Genomic DNA, 17181 nt, shown 5'->3' with positions numbered 1-17181 from the left:
GTTATTTATTGTTACTAAACCGGAATTGGCAATATAAACCTTCCATGTGTGTACTCTCTCTCTTCTTGCAAACCAGAGGGAAGTTTGTTGCAACGGATTAAAGTGTATCTTGGAATCCTCTTCTTTGGGTGTGTCTGTTCTTGTATGTAAATCCTTATTTGTATTCAGGTGATCAAAGAAGATATAGCCGGGAGCCCTGTAATGCCAGTTAACACCTACAGACAAATCTATGAGAGAGAAGTGAGAGTAGATATGTAAAAGGAAAACGACTGGATAGTAATCACCTTTATTTGGCCAAGTATGTTACACACACAAGGAATTTGTTTAGAGAACTGAGGCAGCCATCTGCGGTGTCAATTCAACCAATGGCTCTAACCATCGAGGGCAACTTGGGGGTTCATTGTCTTGCCCAAGGACACTTTGACATGTGGACTGCAGGCACCAGGATTTGAACCTGCTGGTTAGGAGACAACTGCTCTACCCACCTAACCAGTCAACCTCTTCTTTTCTTGTTTGTAACACATTTCAGACATGCCTCTTTCAGTTGGTCTGTTTTAAAGGTTAAGGGACAGAGAAGTAAACAGAGAAAAAGGCTGTGTGTACAATGTGTAGTATAGAAATGATTGCCTCAACTATTAATGTCCTTATGTTTAAATCTGTCATCATTTTTGTAACAGATCAATAAAACATTCACACTGAGATTCAGATTCAGGAAATGAGTGCTCAAATTAAATGCTCAGTATTAACAAGTAAGTATTTGATGTAATCTAATCAGTGAAGGGTATTTTTTCACATCCCATTGTCATTTGTGTGACTTGAACAGTTTTTTTGTTATTGTTGTTGTTGCTAACACAAATTAAAAGAATAACTTAACACCTGATGACTTTGTTTCTATATGCTTGCTGATGTTCTCATCTTGCTGCAGCCAGCGTGAGGGCATATGTTAGGAACAGTATTTGGAGCAGGTGCAGCAGACTTGGAACTTTCAACCAGTAGAGGTCATTGAAAATATGGTGTTAAGTTTAAAAAAAGACAGTTCACAAAACTTGAAAACTTTCAGAACACAATCAAATTGCACATTTTAATACTAACAAAAACAGAAACGAAAATAAGCATGGTAACAAAAACTCTAAGACATACAGGTCACATACAGGACACAGCATCATGACATGCATTTTAAGTACTTTACCATTAACATACCTAAACTGGAAACTTGCTCCTTGGAAACAGGTCACCCTTCACACACACACTTATATTGCGTTTTTATGTCTAAGTGTAAATCTCTCTGTGTGTGTACGTGTATGAGTGTGTATAGCTGATTGTATTTCCTCTGCGGCAGCTGATATTGTAGCTGCTGCGACCCTGTGCACCTGTCATTGTACATCATAGTTCACCCCCCACACACACACACACACGTACACACACATCTTCATGAATAACTTGAATGACTGAATATGTACAAAAAGCCTCTGTTCTTGGACCTAGAAAGGTTAAAGGTGCATAGCATTTCTCAGTTTCATTTTATTTGTTGACAAAGAGCCTTTTGAGGCAGTTTTTTTCCTAAATTGGTTGAGTTATGAACATTTCTTGCATACCCTATAACAAACTATGGCTGTCTGTAATTAGATTATTTGATGAATGCTCTGTTTGGTCAACAGCATGCAGCCCCTTCTTTGTCAAACTGATTTCAGGCCAACTGGCTGCCTGACAAATGACTATTTTCATTATAGAGTGTCATTGAGTACCGATGCCAAAATGGAACTTTGCAATGAGGACTTTTAAGTGCCATCAGAAACACTTACATAATTGGCTTACTGGTAATTTGTAACTGATGACAAACCACAAAGTCAGAGGAACATATGTTTGGTTGAATTGTCTAAATAGCTAAATGCTTATTGGCCAAATAAACTCAACTTTCTGCAGGTTGCTTATTAGAAAGGAAGCTGTGACAAGCTTTGTGATATGAAGCTACTTTGTCTGCTATTATGGTAAGCACATCTCCCACTTGTTAGGTTTCTTTATCCGTCTGTTGGCCTGTATCTTGTAATCACACACACACACACACACACACACACACACGGTTACATTTCAAACTTTATCCTTTTACTCACTAATATATACAACAGCTTATGAATAAATATTTATAGAGATCAGATAACATTGATGTGACTCTGATGGAGGTAGAAAATAGAGACATTTCCTCTGACTAGAAGCTACACTTCTGCAAATCACTTTCAGTTTCAACAAAGAAAATTTCAGATACCGTCTGAATATTTCAAGACAGACACACAAATACAAATAACATGTAAAATGATCAATCTTTTTCTGAGTGTAAACTCGTGTTTCAGTGCTGCTTGTATGAACTCTGATGTCCACATGTATTAACAGACTTGACACAAAATGCACATTAAAACAACTCTTAGTTCAACGCTTCTTCTTTTTGGAGAACCAGATAAATTACATGTATTACACTGGACAATGCAATCAGTGCTTTTACATTTAAAGAAGCCGCAGCAAGCATTAAAACTCAGATATTCTACTTTTTTCATGACAACTATTGAATTTGAAGTAGAAAACAAAACTTTCATTTTTTTTACACCTGCTTATCCAAGTCTTGTTCATGTTACAGTAAATTACAAATAATGGCATGTTTTAAGATTTAAAACACATAGTCAATAATCACTAGTGCACACAACATACATACAGGCAGACACATGTACAAATTATATTTACAGTACACCGTTACCAAAAGTTGACCCCCTACACCTTGTTCAGGTGTAATTGTTTAAACACAAATTAAATAAATATCTATACATGTAAAAACAGGGCTAGGGAGGTTATTTTCAAAATCTAATTTGCCTGCTTAGGGTGATATAATGAGTTTTTTTTTTTTTATTTTTTTTTTTTACAAATAATAATCCAAACACTTTAACTTCAAGCTAGTTTTTTAGTAATGCCAAAATAAGCACTTCTAATCTGTCTCTTCTAATTGCAGTCCTTTTACAGTGAATGTTAGAGATAAGGGTTTGAAAACAATCTCCCCAGCTCTGTACTGTGTTCATACTGTAACAGAGCTACAGAAGACTGGATAAAAAGAAAATCTGGGTGAATGACTATGTCCAGTGAGCGAGAAGGGGAAAGTGGAGCCGGCGAATACGTGGTGAAAGAAAGTGGGCACAGGGAGAGAAAGAGCGGTCATGATAGTCACAAGTTTGGGTCTCAGATGTTTATCTGATCCACAAATATACAGCAGTTAATGATTTTGGACCAGCTCCAGTATGAGGTTTATCAGGCAGGAATGAAAAACAGCCAGACTGTTTTTGATAATCTGAAATGGTTATTATAAACACAGCATGGATAAGACCCTCTTGTTTCAAATAAGACTTTTAGCCACAGGGCAGTACGTATTTTTCTTGTCTGTGTTTTGTGGAGATTTCATTTGGATGTGAGGTTTTTGTTGCTTGCACAAAATCAACATTAGTACTGCAAATGTGGTGCTAAATTTACACATGTTCTTCCTGCTTTGTGAATTCATAAAGAAAGTAATGTCTAAGCATGTCCTGATATGGCAACAGTGTGTTTGGATAGTAATTTGGCAGCTTGGCCATAGGTATTGTATATGTCTTCATCACCTAACAGCTACATTTCATTATATCTAAACATTCATTAACATTCACCTTAAAAGACCAGATTTGTTTTTTCTATCAGGTTCTTACTTTGAATAATAAGATCTTACAAGAACACACAAGATTGCTGCCAAAGTTGGAGTATTTTTTATTATTTTAGCTGAGAAAGTTCTGTATCCTTGCGGGCAGAGTCTTAACTGTTAAAACTTTTGGTATTTACCTTTGATTGCTGCTTTTGTAGTCATTGATTCTACTGTGAAATACCTGTAAAATGCTCCTTCTGAGTACTGCTACTACATTCACAACAGCTAGGATACCTCCAGCCTAGTAGACATTGTTCAAGATATTTGAACGTCCTACCACTGATGACAAGTAGTTGATGCTACAACATCATGGGAATAACTCTATAAAAATTTATGCACCCACTTTTGACTGCTTTTGGAATGAATGAGCATCCATAGTATTTTATTACTCTTTTTGGTGTTTCATTATCCACCTATCATTAAAGCCTTTTCACTTATTTACTGTGATACCTGTAAAGCACAATTATGCTTAAATAATTTACTCCTATTTGTCTTGTATTTCAGTAGCAAGTGTTCCAGATGCAGTTCATTATACAGTAACATCACCTCTCTGTTATTCCTTTAATGTAAACAGGGTGGACAAAATTACAGAACATCTTTCAATAGTTGCCCTGTTGTAAGAACCAGTTCGATTAAACTCTTCATGCTTGGTATCACTAGTTTTTCCCTGTGTGTTGTCTGATTATTTTTGAGGCTGCACATTCTGTGCACGTTTGCACTGTGCTGTGAGTCATGCATCAGTAAAGCTGACACATACTGCTGGTTTACCTGTGTAGCTGCCTTTGTAGTTGTGATCAACAATATTATTAAGAAAACTGGCGCAGCAAAGGTGAACCGCAATCACTAGTAAAATCCTGTAGCTGTGGCACAAACATGCCTAACAGAATATTTGCTCACTACACTAACATTTATAGCCTCAAGCCACCAAAAAGTTGTCATTCTCAAGCATTCATCAAATTGGTGTTTACTGTGTAATATAAATTACTGGGTTATTTGGTCAAGCAATAGAAGCTGTATTTTCCTTACAGCTCCCATTAGCAGAAGTATTAGCCTGCCAATTTGTCAGGGAACCGGGGCCTACTTCTAAAACCTGCTCAATGCAAGAAGTCAGAGGAGCCAGAGTTAGTTGATCATCTTGGATGGAGCTGTCCAGACTGCCCTTCCATCCTGACCTCTGCTGAACGTCCAGCACACCACTCAGGTCCAAGCTCGCCTTTGTCCTACCTGGGGGATTGGAGTAACAATCTCTCCCTCTGCACCATACCCATTCTCTCTTCCCTCCCCCTTTGGTCCTCAAACAGAGTATCTCCTGAAAGGCGTGTCTGAAGTCGGGGCTACGGCAGTAGATGAGCGGGTTGAAGGCTGAGTTACAGTATCCTAGCCAGTTGAGGAGTCTGAAGGGCAGCTTAACGTCACCCAGGTTGAGGCAGGCCACGAGGATGTTGAGGATGAAGAAGGGGAGCCAACATAGTGTGAAGATTCCCATGATAATCCCCAGTGTTTTTAAAGCCTTGTGCTCTTTAAGACAAAACTTTAGACGCCTTGCGGCAGAGTGTTTTCCTTCACCCTTTGCTCTGTTCTCTCCTCCCTTTTCTTCTTTACTTTTGTCTAGACCTCCTGTTTTCTGCATATTTAGACTGTCCTCTCCTGCTTGCTCTCCCATCTCAGCTCCTGCCTGGAGTTTATTCAATGTAGGGCTATCATCAGGATAGGCCAGCTGTGCAGTGTACTGCAAGTTACAGAAATGCCTCTCCCTTCGTCTGATCTTCTCCAGCTGTTTCTGAGCCTCCTGGAAGACCCGGCTGTACAAGAAAATCATCACCACCAGCGGCAGGTAGAATGACACGATTGAGGAAGACACCGCATATGGTGGATTGGTGTAGAACTCACAGCAGCACTCATCAGCCATGCACTTCTTGGCTTTCTCATCATCTGACACCCACCACTTCAGATGGATAGGTAGGAAGGAAATGAGGGAGGCCACCACCCAAACCCCAAGGACCACCACAACAGCTCGACCCCTGATCAGCAGCAGGAGACAAGAGAGTGCACACAGGTGAAGAATACTATAAACCGGTGAGAGAGGTGAGAAATACTGTGCTTGTTTAAAATGTGGGCAAAAATAAGCATCCTCTTATGCCAAGACCACATCTTAAATGAAAATGATTTTTTTTTCACATATGCCTCATCAAGACCAGTAATGAGACACTGATGTTTGAAACTGGTACATTTCCCCTTTAAATGTGTATATTTAATAAAAAAAAAGGGCTTCTCCTGGAACAAGTTCTCTCCAAAGTGCTTTAAAGCATTATTTCCAGTATTTCCAGTATTTCCAGTGGGCCAAACCTGCTGGGGGTCAGCAAAACCACCATGCTCAGTTACACAGTGTGGAATGTTACCTTTGAACCATTTTGTGTGTTCATGTTTCCCAGCATGTTGCACGTCTGGCCACACCCCGAAAAGTGACATTACAGCAGGATTTGCAGGTGGAAAATACCTGCTGTGACGTTACTGGTTTGCGTGCAGCTAAATGAGTGACATGCCGGAAAGTTCAAACGTGTAAAGAATAGAACTCTGGTGTTTCCTCCTTTGTGATGCACTACAGATTTACTGTATGTACTTACAGTGGCCCTGCTCTAAATCCAGAAGTGTTACAAATACAAAAACACCTGAATGGGGAAAACACATGCAAAAAGAATATTTGTGTTTTCTGTGTCTGCTTTGTCCATGAAGCCCACTGTATTGACCAAATAAATGTTGCATTCATTTAGTAGCACAGGAATGAAATTTTGGAAAGCAAATTAATTTTGTTCTTTAAAACATTGTGACTAAGAAGCAACCACTGTTGTATGGTGGATAGACCAAATGAACATTTAAATATTATATTTCAATTTAAATAGTTAAATCCTAAAAGTCACCTTGGCTTTTCTAAATTTTACAATTTGAATGAATTTGATTATTCACAGACAATAAATAATATATGAAAATGTAAAAAAAACAACTGTGATTTCCATAGTGAATGCATGGTCAGGGACCACTTGCAGTTCTTCATGGACCACCAGGGATCTGCGGACCACTGGTTGAGAACCCTGGCTTTAAAATATTTACTAGGAGTTACTTTCTGTTGTACTTTTAAATACTACCACAAAACACTTATTTAACTTCACACCCACACGTCTACATCACAGCTCGCCCATACCTGGTCAGCAGTGTCGGGTATCGGAGTGGCAAGGTGATGGCGAGGTAACGGTCCAGAGCAATCACACACAGTGTTTCAATAGAGGCCGTCACACATAGCACGTCAGTTGCTGTCCAGAACTCACACATGAAATTTCCAAATTTCCAGCGATCCAGCAAGATGTTACTGGAGCCAAAGGGGACCACAACCACACCCATGATGAGGTCAGCAACAGCCAGTGAAGCAATGAAGAGGTTAGTGATTGTCTGGAGCCGCTGGCACCGGAGGAGGGTCATGATCACCAGCACGTTACCTGGACAGAAAAAAAAGATACATCAGGAGGAATTTAACTAAGAGATATCTGAATGTCATATGAATTAACTGCATAATATATGTGAATTTCCATTCGGTTATTAAAAAATGCACTAATTGGAATGATGTAATATTTAATAGCTTACCAAAAACTATGGCCAGAACCAGAAGGGCCATTGCAACACCTAGCAGCACGAGCCCTGGTTGACTGCACACTGAGAAATCTGAAGCCAGTGAGGAGTTGCACTGGTTTGACACAATACTCACAGAAGCCATGATCTGCAGACACACAGAACAACATTGCTTCGTTCAAAATAGATCAATGCAAATAAAAAGTTAAAGGGACTGAATTTCAGAACTGTTGCAGTGGTGAGCAGTTTAACAGGTACAGCACCTCTGTGGGAAACAAATGTTACTTAGGCATTTATTTGCCTCATTGTCATGCATTTAGTAATTTGCAGTGTTCAGTGTGGGCAGTGTAAGCTGTTGTCAGGAGAGTTTATACACATTCTGTTGGGACAAGCCCAAGTTTAGGTTTAGATTTTTTTTCTTGACTTCCTCAGTGTTGATCAGGATGGGCTGCAGCATTCAGGTGTGATCAGACACTTGGAGGTGTATTACTCTAAAGAGTCCTTTTCCAGGCAGTGCCCACTGCACTTAAGTTGTTGTATAATGTTCAGTTGACTCAAACTGCATGTGGGTCTTTGGTCTGTCAGGCTGCTCCAAGCAAGCATAAAGCAAACTGGGTTGTAGCTTTGTTTTTACCCCACAATGGAGAACAGAGCACGAGCAGCAACTGTGGTGGGTAAAGAAGGGCAGCTCTTGCAAAAAGTGTGGTTGTGTGCAGATACTTGAGCTCATAATTGTATATACATTCTGTATGTGCTTGTGCCTGTGTGTGTGTGCATGGAGAGATGAGTGTTCTTAACCCTATAAAACATTTGTATCATATTTGATACGTGAGGTTTCTGAGCAAAAAAAAAAATTGCCCAAAATGCCCCATGTATCAAATGTGATATAAAAGAAATAGAAATAATCTAAATAATATGGCACCTCTATTCCTATATGCCTGGACTGTCTGTCTATGCATATATGGCAAATAAAAATCGTGAATCTGAATTTTCAATCATGAATCATATTTTGGATTTTGTTAAAAGGTTTAATAAACATCTCAGTTCCAAAAAATTAGAATGTTTTGGCTATTTTTTGATGTGTCAGGCTTTACCTGGATAAAATGCAGATGAAACGCTGTAATGTGCCACTTAAAATTAACAATAAAATTATTTATTGCTAAGAAATTAACCTGCTGATCTGCATCAGAGGACATTATATGTCCTTTGTTGTTATTTTGCGGTCCTCAAATTGAACAATCTTTCTCCCAGATATCAATGTACTGTATGTGATATCTGCAGTGTGTCCTGCTGTAATACTGTTTAAGAGATTGTGCATTTCTTGTGTTCATATCATTATCAGCTTGCTTTATTCAAGTCACAGTAAACTGTTTATTTATTTACTATAGTTTTATATTTCTGTTTGTCTGTGATAATGGATAGTAGAGTGACAGAAAACGAGCAGAGCATATGCCAGGCTTACAGGTGGATGTGGGGTAAGAACTGCGACTTGTGAAATGCTATATACCGTAAGCCTCAGCAAAATATGTAATGATGTTTGCAAAAGACGAGCAGCAGCAGCATCAGCAACAGTGCTAGGCCAGGCAGCTTAAATAACCATCTCATTGCTCTGGGTGCACTGAACATACAGGTATATAGGAAAACTTAATGTATGTTACATGTACTGGGTCACAGGCATATATAGTTCTGTTAGTTTCAGTCATGCTAAACAGTATGCATAGGAAAAACATTTGCTTTTATTTATACAGAATAGGCTGACTGAGCTTAAAAGGCTGTTTTGGAGCAGTGGCCTATTGACAGTAGACACCTGGGGATCCTTTCCATCCTGTGACAGCTGGAGAATGGTTCGCATGGTTTTGGATCATAAATGGTTCTACAATAACAGTAAGTCTCTTTGTTTGTTTCATAAGAGGCAGTTTATTTGTTTTTATGTTGTTCTTGTATACACAGTTAAAAGGGAAAAGCTGTTGGTTGGTTATACTTGGATTTCCATGCATGTTGGCACACATATTAAAGTAATACTATATAGAAGTGCATTGATTCACAAGTATTTACCCAGCTCTCCTGTTGAATTTTGGGATGCAATTCAAAATGGAAAAGTGGACCACGATGAGGTTATTTTCATGTCGTTCATCTCACAAATGTTATAAATTGCTGCCCTCAGTAAACAAAGCCTCACAGTGTCATTACATTACTGTTGCAAGGCAGTGCATAGCATGCTGTCAATAATTCTGTCTGCAGCGCACAGCAACGCTTGTGTGAAAATTTGTCGTCATACTTAAAATGTCTCCAACGCAACATTTCTAATTATTAAATGTGGAGGTGTCAGATGATCTGAAAAGCTAACAAATTTTAAAAATCAGTCTTTCATTACTGATGCTTAGAGAGCTGCTTCAATTGTAATGGGTGACGCACAGCACAGCATAGTGTGGCCCTCACAGATAGTAATGCAAACAGTCCAATACTATATACAATATAGAAGCAAGAAGAAATTAATGCATATTCTTCTCTGTAAAATGGTCAGTGCACTTGCTGCTTTCTTCACATTGTTGAACCTTAACGGTGCCTTTCAGCTGTTGACTGCCCTCATTGATCAGATCAATAATCCGGGCAGCTACGTGCACTAATACATAGTCAATATTGCGAAAGAGGCTCTGCTCTTCTCCCTGTGTTGTTTACAGTTACACACAAGAACACCTGACCATTTAAGTTAGGCCAATAATCAAACACAAACAGTTTACTAAGACATATTCTGTAGACCCCAATATTTAGGCAAAGGATGACATGTGATAGCGAGTATCCTGAGCACTTTAATACACAAAAATGAATGTAATAGTGCATGCACAAACAAACACACAAGCACAAGAAAACACGCAAACACAAAGATGGACATTCTCACAGAACACCCAGTTTTTACAGTGCTTACTAGAATCAACTGGTGACAGCAGACTAAAGTGTGAAGGAAGTGTGAAAACCACAATCACGCTAAAAACAAGTCATGAAGAATTTTTTTCCACCCCAATAAAACAAACACATGTGTTATAGATGAAAACTAGATGGATTTACTAACTGTCTCTGGAAAAAATGTACTTTTGCTAAACTATGTTTGTGCCGAGATCAAGGTGAAAGCTGTAATAATAAAATAATACAGATGCTTTTTAAATATCTGAGACTTTTGAGACATTTCAGCACATCGACAGTACACATTTGCAGTAAACGTACAGTAATCATATGCTAGAAAGACATAAATTTTGACTCAAGACTATGACATACATCACTTTATATTATAAATGTCATATATATTTCACAACACAAGTTATACAATTAGCTTTTGATTACCTTAACATATTGCTAAAATCTGTGAAAGTTTAATCTTTTAACAGCATAAAAACTATATGGTTCAGTAATTCCAGAAAATCTTGCAGATTTTTTAAAAGCATTGTATTGATTCATATCTATTTAACTGAACTATATGCATGTAAACCAGACTAAAAGTTAATTTTCCTACCTCCAGACTCCCTTCTCTGCTTTACAATCCAGTGATCTGATAATCCAGAAGCTTTTAAATCCACAACACACAGTATCATTATAATGTGTATGTCACCAGTCTCCTTCAGTCTTTTAGTCTTTCTTCCTCTTTGCTGAGTTATGCAGGTCTAGTTTTGTTTGTAACATGCACACACACACACACCTCATGTACAACCCCTCTTTCAGCCTTCGACCACATTTGCCCTTCTCAAGCAGCTGACCCTGTCACTCTTTTTATAAGCACGTCCTGATGACATCACAGCAGTGTAGTAGCCTATCAGAGGACATGGAATGGCTTTTAGAGTGGATCGCATGTCTGCAATGTACTGACAGCTCGGCAGCCCTATAGAATATCTTAGTTTTTTTTTCTTAAACCTTTATTTATTCATGGAAAGTTTTTTTTGCTCCTTTTCAGCACCAGTCTGTTTCACATCCACACTCTGGGGCTGGCAAATTAGAATCACAGACTTCTGCATTTTGGCTGCTGGGTAGCTGTACTGCTGCAGTTGAGTAGTTCAACCTGAATAGCTACTTCACTGCATTCTCATATTTTTATGTCACACTAGTCTTCTGCAACTGAACTGAACTGAGAGCACTGAACCACACTTTTCCACATTTTATTTAAGCTGCAGCCCTGGTACACAGATAACTGGGTTAATGTTAAGTGATTCTTGATTTAATACAAGCCTGTATGTTTCACTTCCTCAGTGCTGGCTCAGCATTTGAAGATGTTGTAATTGTCCTCAAGCTCATCCTGCAAAAGTAAAGTCTATTAACATTTAACCTGTTTAGTTTGGGAAATGATTTCAGCTAAATGGTATCAATCTAAAGCTGGGACATTGTCATTCTCCTGAAATGTATGAAACAGCATGTGAGAAACATTTTGCAGTTTCTCTAGGTAAACTAAGTGCACATACCATCAGCAAGCAGGGTTACATTTGATATCAAATCCTTTCCCTTAGCCAGTGGGTAAAGAATATCAAAAATTGGGTTCATTGCGAAAAAAAAATCTCAACGATTATAACGTTTTTGTGACTACAGTTTGCCTTCATTTGAGAATGTGCAGTACACACAGTAAGATACCCATCAGTAAAAGCTTCAAAGCGAGTTCACTGAAATTAAAACAGGTTTCACAAGTCCTCTTCTGTACACTTGCTTTATTTACTAAATGGTTTTAGCTCTTCTGGCATGATCAGGGTGGTGCAAAGTTCCTTAAATATAATTAATTGAGTTGTCATGTGACCAGCAAATCACCATAGACACCATATATACAAAACATTACAATTAAAAAAACATTTAGAAGAGTACTGTTGACAGTATCTTTAGTCACTGTTGAAACAAAATTGCAAGTGAAATAATTAATACAGTATAAAAATTGCAGTCATCTTTGCACAGAATGACTCTCAGTTTGTCCTGTGGTAAAAACTGAGATGTCATGTGCCAGCAACTTCTTACAACCGACATGTTATAGTAAAGCAACCTCTTGCAACAGTAATTATGAGACGAGCAAAGTAAGAAGTTAGATGACAGAACAAAGTGTGACAGAAGTCTGCATCAGGAGAAGATTATGGGTTGGATAGATGGGTCAGGGCTTTCCCACAGTCGACTGGTGTTTGATTGTTCTTAACCATGTGTTTATTCTTGTAACTATAACAACAAAGGTTATTTTAACCCAAACCATGAATATTTTTTCTAAATATAATGAAGTAGATTCTGTTCCTAAACCTAATGAAACCATGAGGGTTCAATAATTGACTGTTTTTATGATGATGAAGGCTTGTTATGCTCACTGCTGGAGCGGCTATATGGAGCATGTGATTGTCACCATGACGACAAAGGTCTGGTTAGATGCCACAGTCAGGGTTTGATGGGTACCAGTAGGGACAGATGACATACATGATATTGTTGTTTAAACTGGAGGATTTGTTGATTTTTGATAAAGAATATTGTGAACAAAAACTACTGAAAACATTTATAGAATAAATAAGGTGTAGTGGATGGTAGTCATATTACTTAGTTAGGTAAACGCAGCATTTTACAACATTGTAAAAATACTCTGTAACAAGTAAAAGTCCTGCATTCAAAATATTACTTAAGTAAAAGTTAAAAAGTATTAAAATCAAAACAAACTTAAAGCACTGAAAGTAAAAGTACTCAATATGAAAAATGGCATATTTATAATTATAGTAGTTTTTGTATTAATATGGTTCTGAAAAGTAACTAGTAACTAAAGTTATACTAGAGTAAAAAGTACAATAATTGCCTCTAAAATGTAATGAAGTCAAAGTATAAAGTAGCAGAAAAGGAAAATACTCAAGTAAAGTACAGATACCTCAAAACTGTTGTTAAGTACAGTACTTGAGTAAATGTATTTAGTTACTTTTCACCACTGACAGTAGTGGGGCCCAGTGCTTTTGATCATTTTAATCAGTTTCAAAAATTATACACTGGTGCTCCTGGTGGTTTTGACACTGTGGTAGACGACTGCTTGAACTCAGAGCTGAACGGTGTAAAAGCAACAAGAATGATTTGAAAGGCACTATAATTACATGCCTGTGGTGTAGTTGTCCGGGTGGCTCTGTTTGGTGTTCATCATCATGAATCACTAGGCCAACAGGATTTGTGCAAGGGTCAGCTCTTGGCCTCTTTCTAATGCCCATTTCTTGTTGTCCCTGGTGCCAGGAAGAACTGATCCTTCCTATTTCCAAGTCACCAGCCAGTCATACGCTCCACCCCAGCCATTGCACCATACTGCCTATGGACTTTTAGCCATGGTGTCAGGCTCCAGGGTCACTCATCTGGGTCAAGGCTCTATTCAGGCCCCCAAGTGGTGCAATGACCGACAGTATGGAGGTTTACTGCACTTACTGTAACTTATCTTATAAAGTGATGCACAATCACATAAAAGTTCAAAATATATTGACTTACCCTAACCCTAACCCCTAACCCTAACCCTAACCCTAACCATTTGTTTCCTATGTTTACCACAGCATGACATTCATTATTTTTGGATGTAATCACAAAGAGGCATTACCATATATAACTTCACTGCACAAGATCGTGTTAGATAGAAAACCTCAGAAAGTACCAGGCTACTTTCACATGAGTTTTTTTTACATGTGACTTTGTACACAATGTTCTGTCTGCTCTATGCCGATGACACCCTCCATGTACACAGCAAAAGCCTCCCACACACGCACACCACATGTGGTACAGTTAAAACACTCTCAGTCCAGATGAGACCTGCATGTTCCAGTAGCAGCAACTAAACAACTGTCAGGGACTAAGCGCTCATGCTGCCTAATCAATACTCCTTTCTATTAATAATGTGAATTATGTTTGTTTAAGACTGCTGTAAGATGTAAGTTCACAAACAAGGATAATCTTTATGAAAGCATTGTAAGAAAAGTCAGGAATTTATATCAGATTAGAACATTTAAATCATCGTTAGTTTTTTCACTTTCCCATTTGGTACAGTACCAGGGAAGAGGACACAATGCAAGCTTAATATATGTTTTTAAGACAGGCTTGTTTTTGTTTGTTTGTGTTTTTGTTCATGTACCAGAGTGATACTAACATTTCAACTGCAGTTGGCTCTCCTCACACCATGTCTGCTTTCTCTTTCTGTCATTTTCATTATTTATGTCACTTCCCTCGTTAATCTCGTTCTGTGTCATGATGTCTTTTGGGGCTTGTCTATCAGGCAGCCCAGAGCAATGTCCATGTGGCCATAAGCAATGACTGACAATGCATGTGTGATCATTTAAACACAAGTCAATTATGTTTTGACTACCCAGCTGTAGTCATTATTCTGGTTTCTGTCACTCTGAGTGTGCAAATGTAAACACAGAGGAAACCAGTGCTTGTACCATCAGGAGCAAAACCCAAGTTGTGATATGACTTATGCACTCTGACCCAGCCTCTCTCTACTTCACACGCTCTCTCCCACGATGCGTCTAGTTCATACTATACCATGCCTATGTATGGGAAAAGAGACACAGTGCAGTCAGTATGGCTATATCCTCTTGTCTTCCTAGTCCTAATGCATTCCTCTCTACACCACTTCCTTTCCCTGCCCTAACCCTTCCTCTCTCCACATCCTCCTCTACCTACGTCACCTTAACTGCTAAAATATCCATTCTTTGCAGGCAAAACTCTGCTCACTCATTCATATCTATAATTTTTCCTAGTTGCTGTTTTTCTACTGTGCTAAGGGAGGACAGGGTCGTCTGTAGACATCACATTTATATAGTAATTTGCAACACCATATACATATTACAGAAACATTATGCTGTCCATTTAAGTTTTGACTGTGGAACGTTTTTAAGTCACATAATGATTATAATGAATATATCTGCAAAACATTAACTGGCAGTTTATTTAATTTTTTGTCCCCACAATATCATTTCCTGAAAAATCATAGCCATGCTCATAGCCAACTGGCTATCTTTTGGTGCTTACAACACTTGTTTAAGCTTTGGTAAGGATTGTGGGCTTGGTTATATATTAATGTTGAATCCCACTAACATACTCCAGGCAGTATTGTTTTTGTCATTAGCTGTATATTAATATAATTTCTTGGGGACAGATTTTTTACTGTGTCAGAGCCCACTGAGATTGCTTTTCTGAAAAAAAAAATTGCTGTTTTGTCTATTTATATTCTATCTGATCCTGTGGTTGAACTGTGCTGATAAGCAGTATGACTAGGTGCACATGCAGTGTTACAGCATCAGTTTTTATAAATCTGATTTGCAGGTTTGATGTTTTCATCAACAAAACATATTACATTGGAAAACAAATGGTTTGCAAAGCCACAGTTGTTTTATCTTACACATTTTACATTCAGTTGAAAATATTTTAAGCATCCTAGGCCACAAAATGCACCTGCAGCAGATTAATACAGCACTAATTAATCAAATTTGGAGTGACATCTAGAAGGAAAAACACATTCCCAGGCTCAGCAGGGTTGCGAGGGTGGCATGTTTGTTCTTCTAAGAGAGGCCCCACTCTGTGCAGTATATCCTGTGCATAATGTGTGTCTGGACCACTGAGAACGCAGGCTACTGTTTCCTGCTGCTATATTCCACACATCTGACGTACGTATTTACACCTTGTCCTTCCTGTATGAAGTTTTAAAATTGGCTACAATGATTTCAGTGTTCTGATATGAGCAGGATTAAGAGAATAATCTAAACAAGAGAAGCCTTTTGTGGCTAATTTAAAGGTAGTGTTGACGATTCATTTAAAAAATTCTTGTTACATTTCTTAAAATTCTCTTTTCATCCTGATGGCAACGAATGCATTAAATTCACTGACAACATTTGTGGCAGCAGCAGGGCTGTAATTTTAATCGGCTCAAGCAAAAACCACTGGATGGTCTACTTGTCTGTCAACCTAGTTTCTTACTTGCATGCACTCTGCCCTTGCACTAATTGTGTGAGCCAAGAATCTCCCACATAGCCACTCTGTTTTATAACTATAAACCTAGTGAGCTGTGGCAGAGAACGGAGACCGTATTCGAGGAAGTTACGACTAAAAAGAAGTTGGATGCTGCAATGTTGTATTTTTTTCCTGAAATGTGTAAGTAGTCAGGCGGTGTGCGCTGCAGTGTGCGTTGTGTTTTGGAGCATGGCTTTGGAAAGAAGTCAGAGCAAAAGGACTGGATTTCTTCATTTGGCTACTTTCAGAATGGAGTTTCTTATTGCTGGCTTTTCCAGGAATGACAACTACACCTTTAAGTATGCAGCATTCTAAATTGAACTGCAATAATAAGCAGCATTTTAAAGATTTGTAATTTGTCACTACATAGTTAAATGTACCAGACTTTGAGTGAGCATTCTTATTGATGTCATAAATCTGCTGGGGCCCATGACAGGCAAAATCATTCTCTAGCACTAAGCTACATTTCCTTTAAACTGACCTAATAGTACAGTTGCTTTTAACTGCTGGCCTCACCTAAGCAAAGAGTAAATGCTCCTGACCTTAACCCAGCCTTATATCTACATTGCAAGCTGCCTTAGTCTAGTCAGTAGCCCACCTGTTTTTTCCACTTAAAGTGTTTAGCTCCACTAGTATGTAGTAGTTATTGTAGTCCTCTGAACTCCCCCAGTCTCTTTATTCTCTGTCTCCTTTACCATGTTATATATTTTTCTATTCTGGCTCATGAAAACAGAACACATTTGATACACAAAATGAACCTTGTTTTGACACATCCAAACAGGTCTTTCTGTACATACAGTCACATATGCTACCTGTGCTTGAGTTCACTTGTGTGTTTGTCATGACAGGTGAAGAGAGCGGGAAATGAGAGGTCTACTTTTTAC

At 38.4% G+C, this 17181-nt stretch overlaps 1 protein-coding gene across 2 annotated transcripts in view; it reads right to left on the bottom strand.

Moving 5' to 3' along the window:
- Nucleotides 1–1081: 1081 nt before the first annotated feature.
- Nucleotides 1082–17181, bottom strand: part of adrb2b (adrenoceptor beta 2, surface b) — a 23047-nt gene continuing 6947 nt past the window's right edge. For both annotated transcript variants that reach the window (XM_020599738.1, XM_020599736.1), the window contains exons 2-5: nucleotides 10839–11021; nucleotides 7346–7478; nucleotides 6909–7200; nucleotides 1082–5730 (exon numbers count right to left, since the gene is read on the bottom strand). In XM_020599738.1, coding sequence (XP_020455394.1) covers nucleotides 4707–5730; nucleotides 6909–7200; nucleotides 7346–7475 — 1446 coding nt within the window. In that variant the 5' untranslated portion in view covers nucleotides 7476–7478; nucleotides 10839–11021 and the 3' untranslated portion in view covers nucleotides 1082–4706. The remainder of the gene's footprint in view (nucleotides 5731–6908; nucleotides 7201–7345; nucleotides 7479–10838; nucleotides 11022–17181) is intronic.

The sequence above is a fragment of the Monopterus albus genome, unplaced genomic scaffold (assembly GCF_001952655.1).
Source record: "Monopterus albus unplaced genomic scaffold, M_albus_1.0 scaffold42.1, whole genome shotgun sequence".
Classification (NCBI taxonomy): Eukaryota; Metazoa; Chordata; class Actinopteri; order Synbranchiformes; family Synbranchidae; genus Monopterus; species Monopterus albus.
The sequence above is the reverse complement of the archived record's forward strand: the minus strand, read 5'-3'. Positions and strand labels throughout refer to the sequence as shown.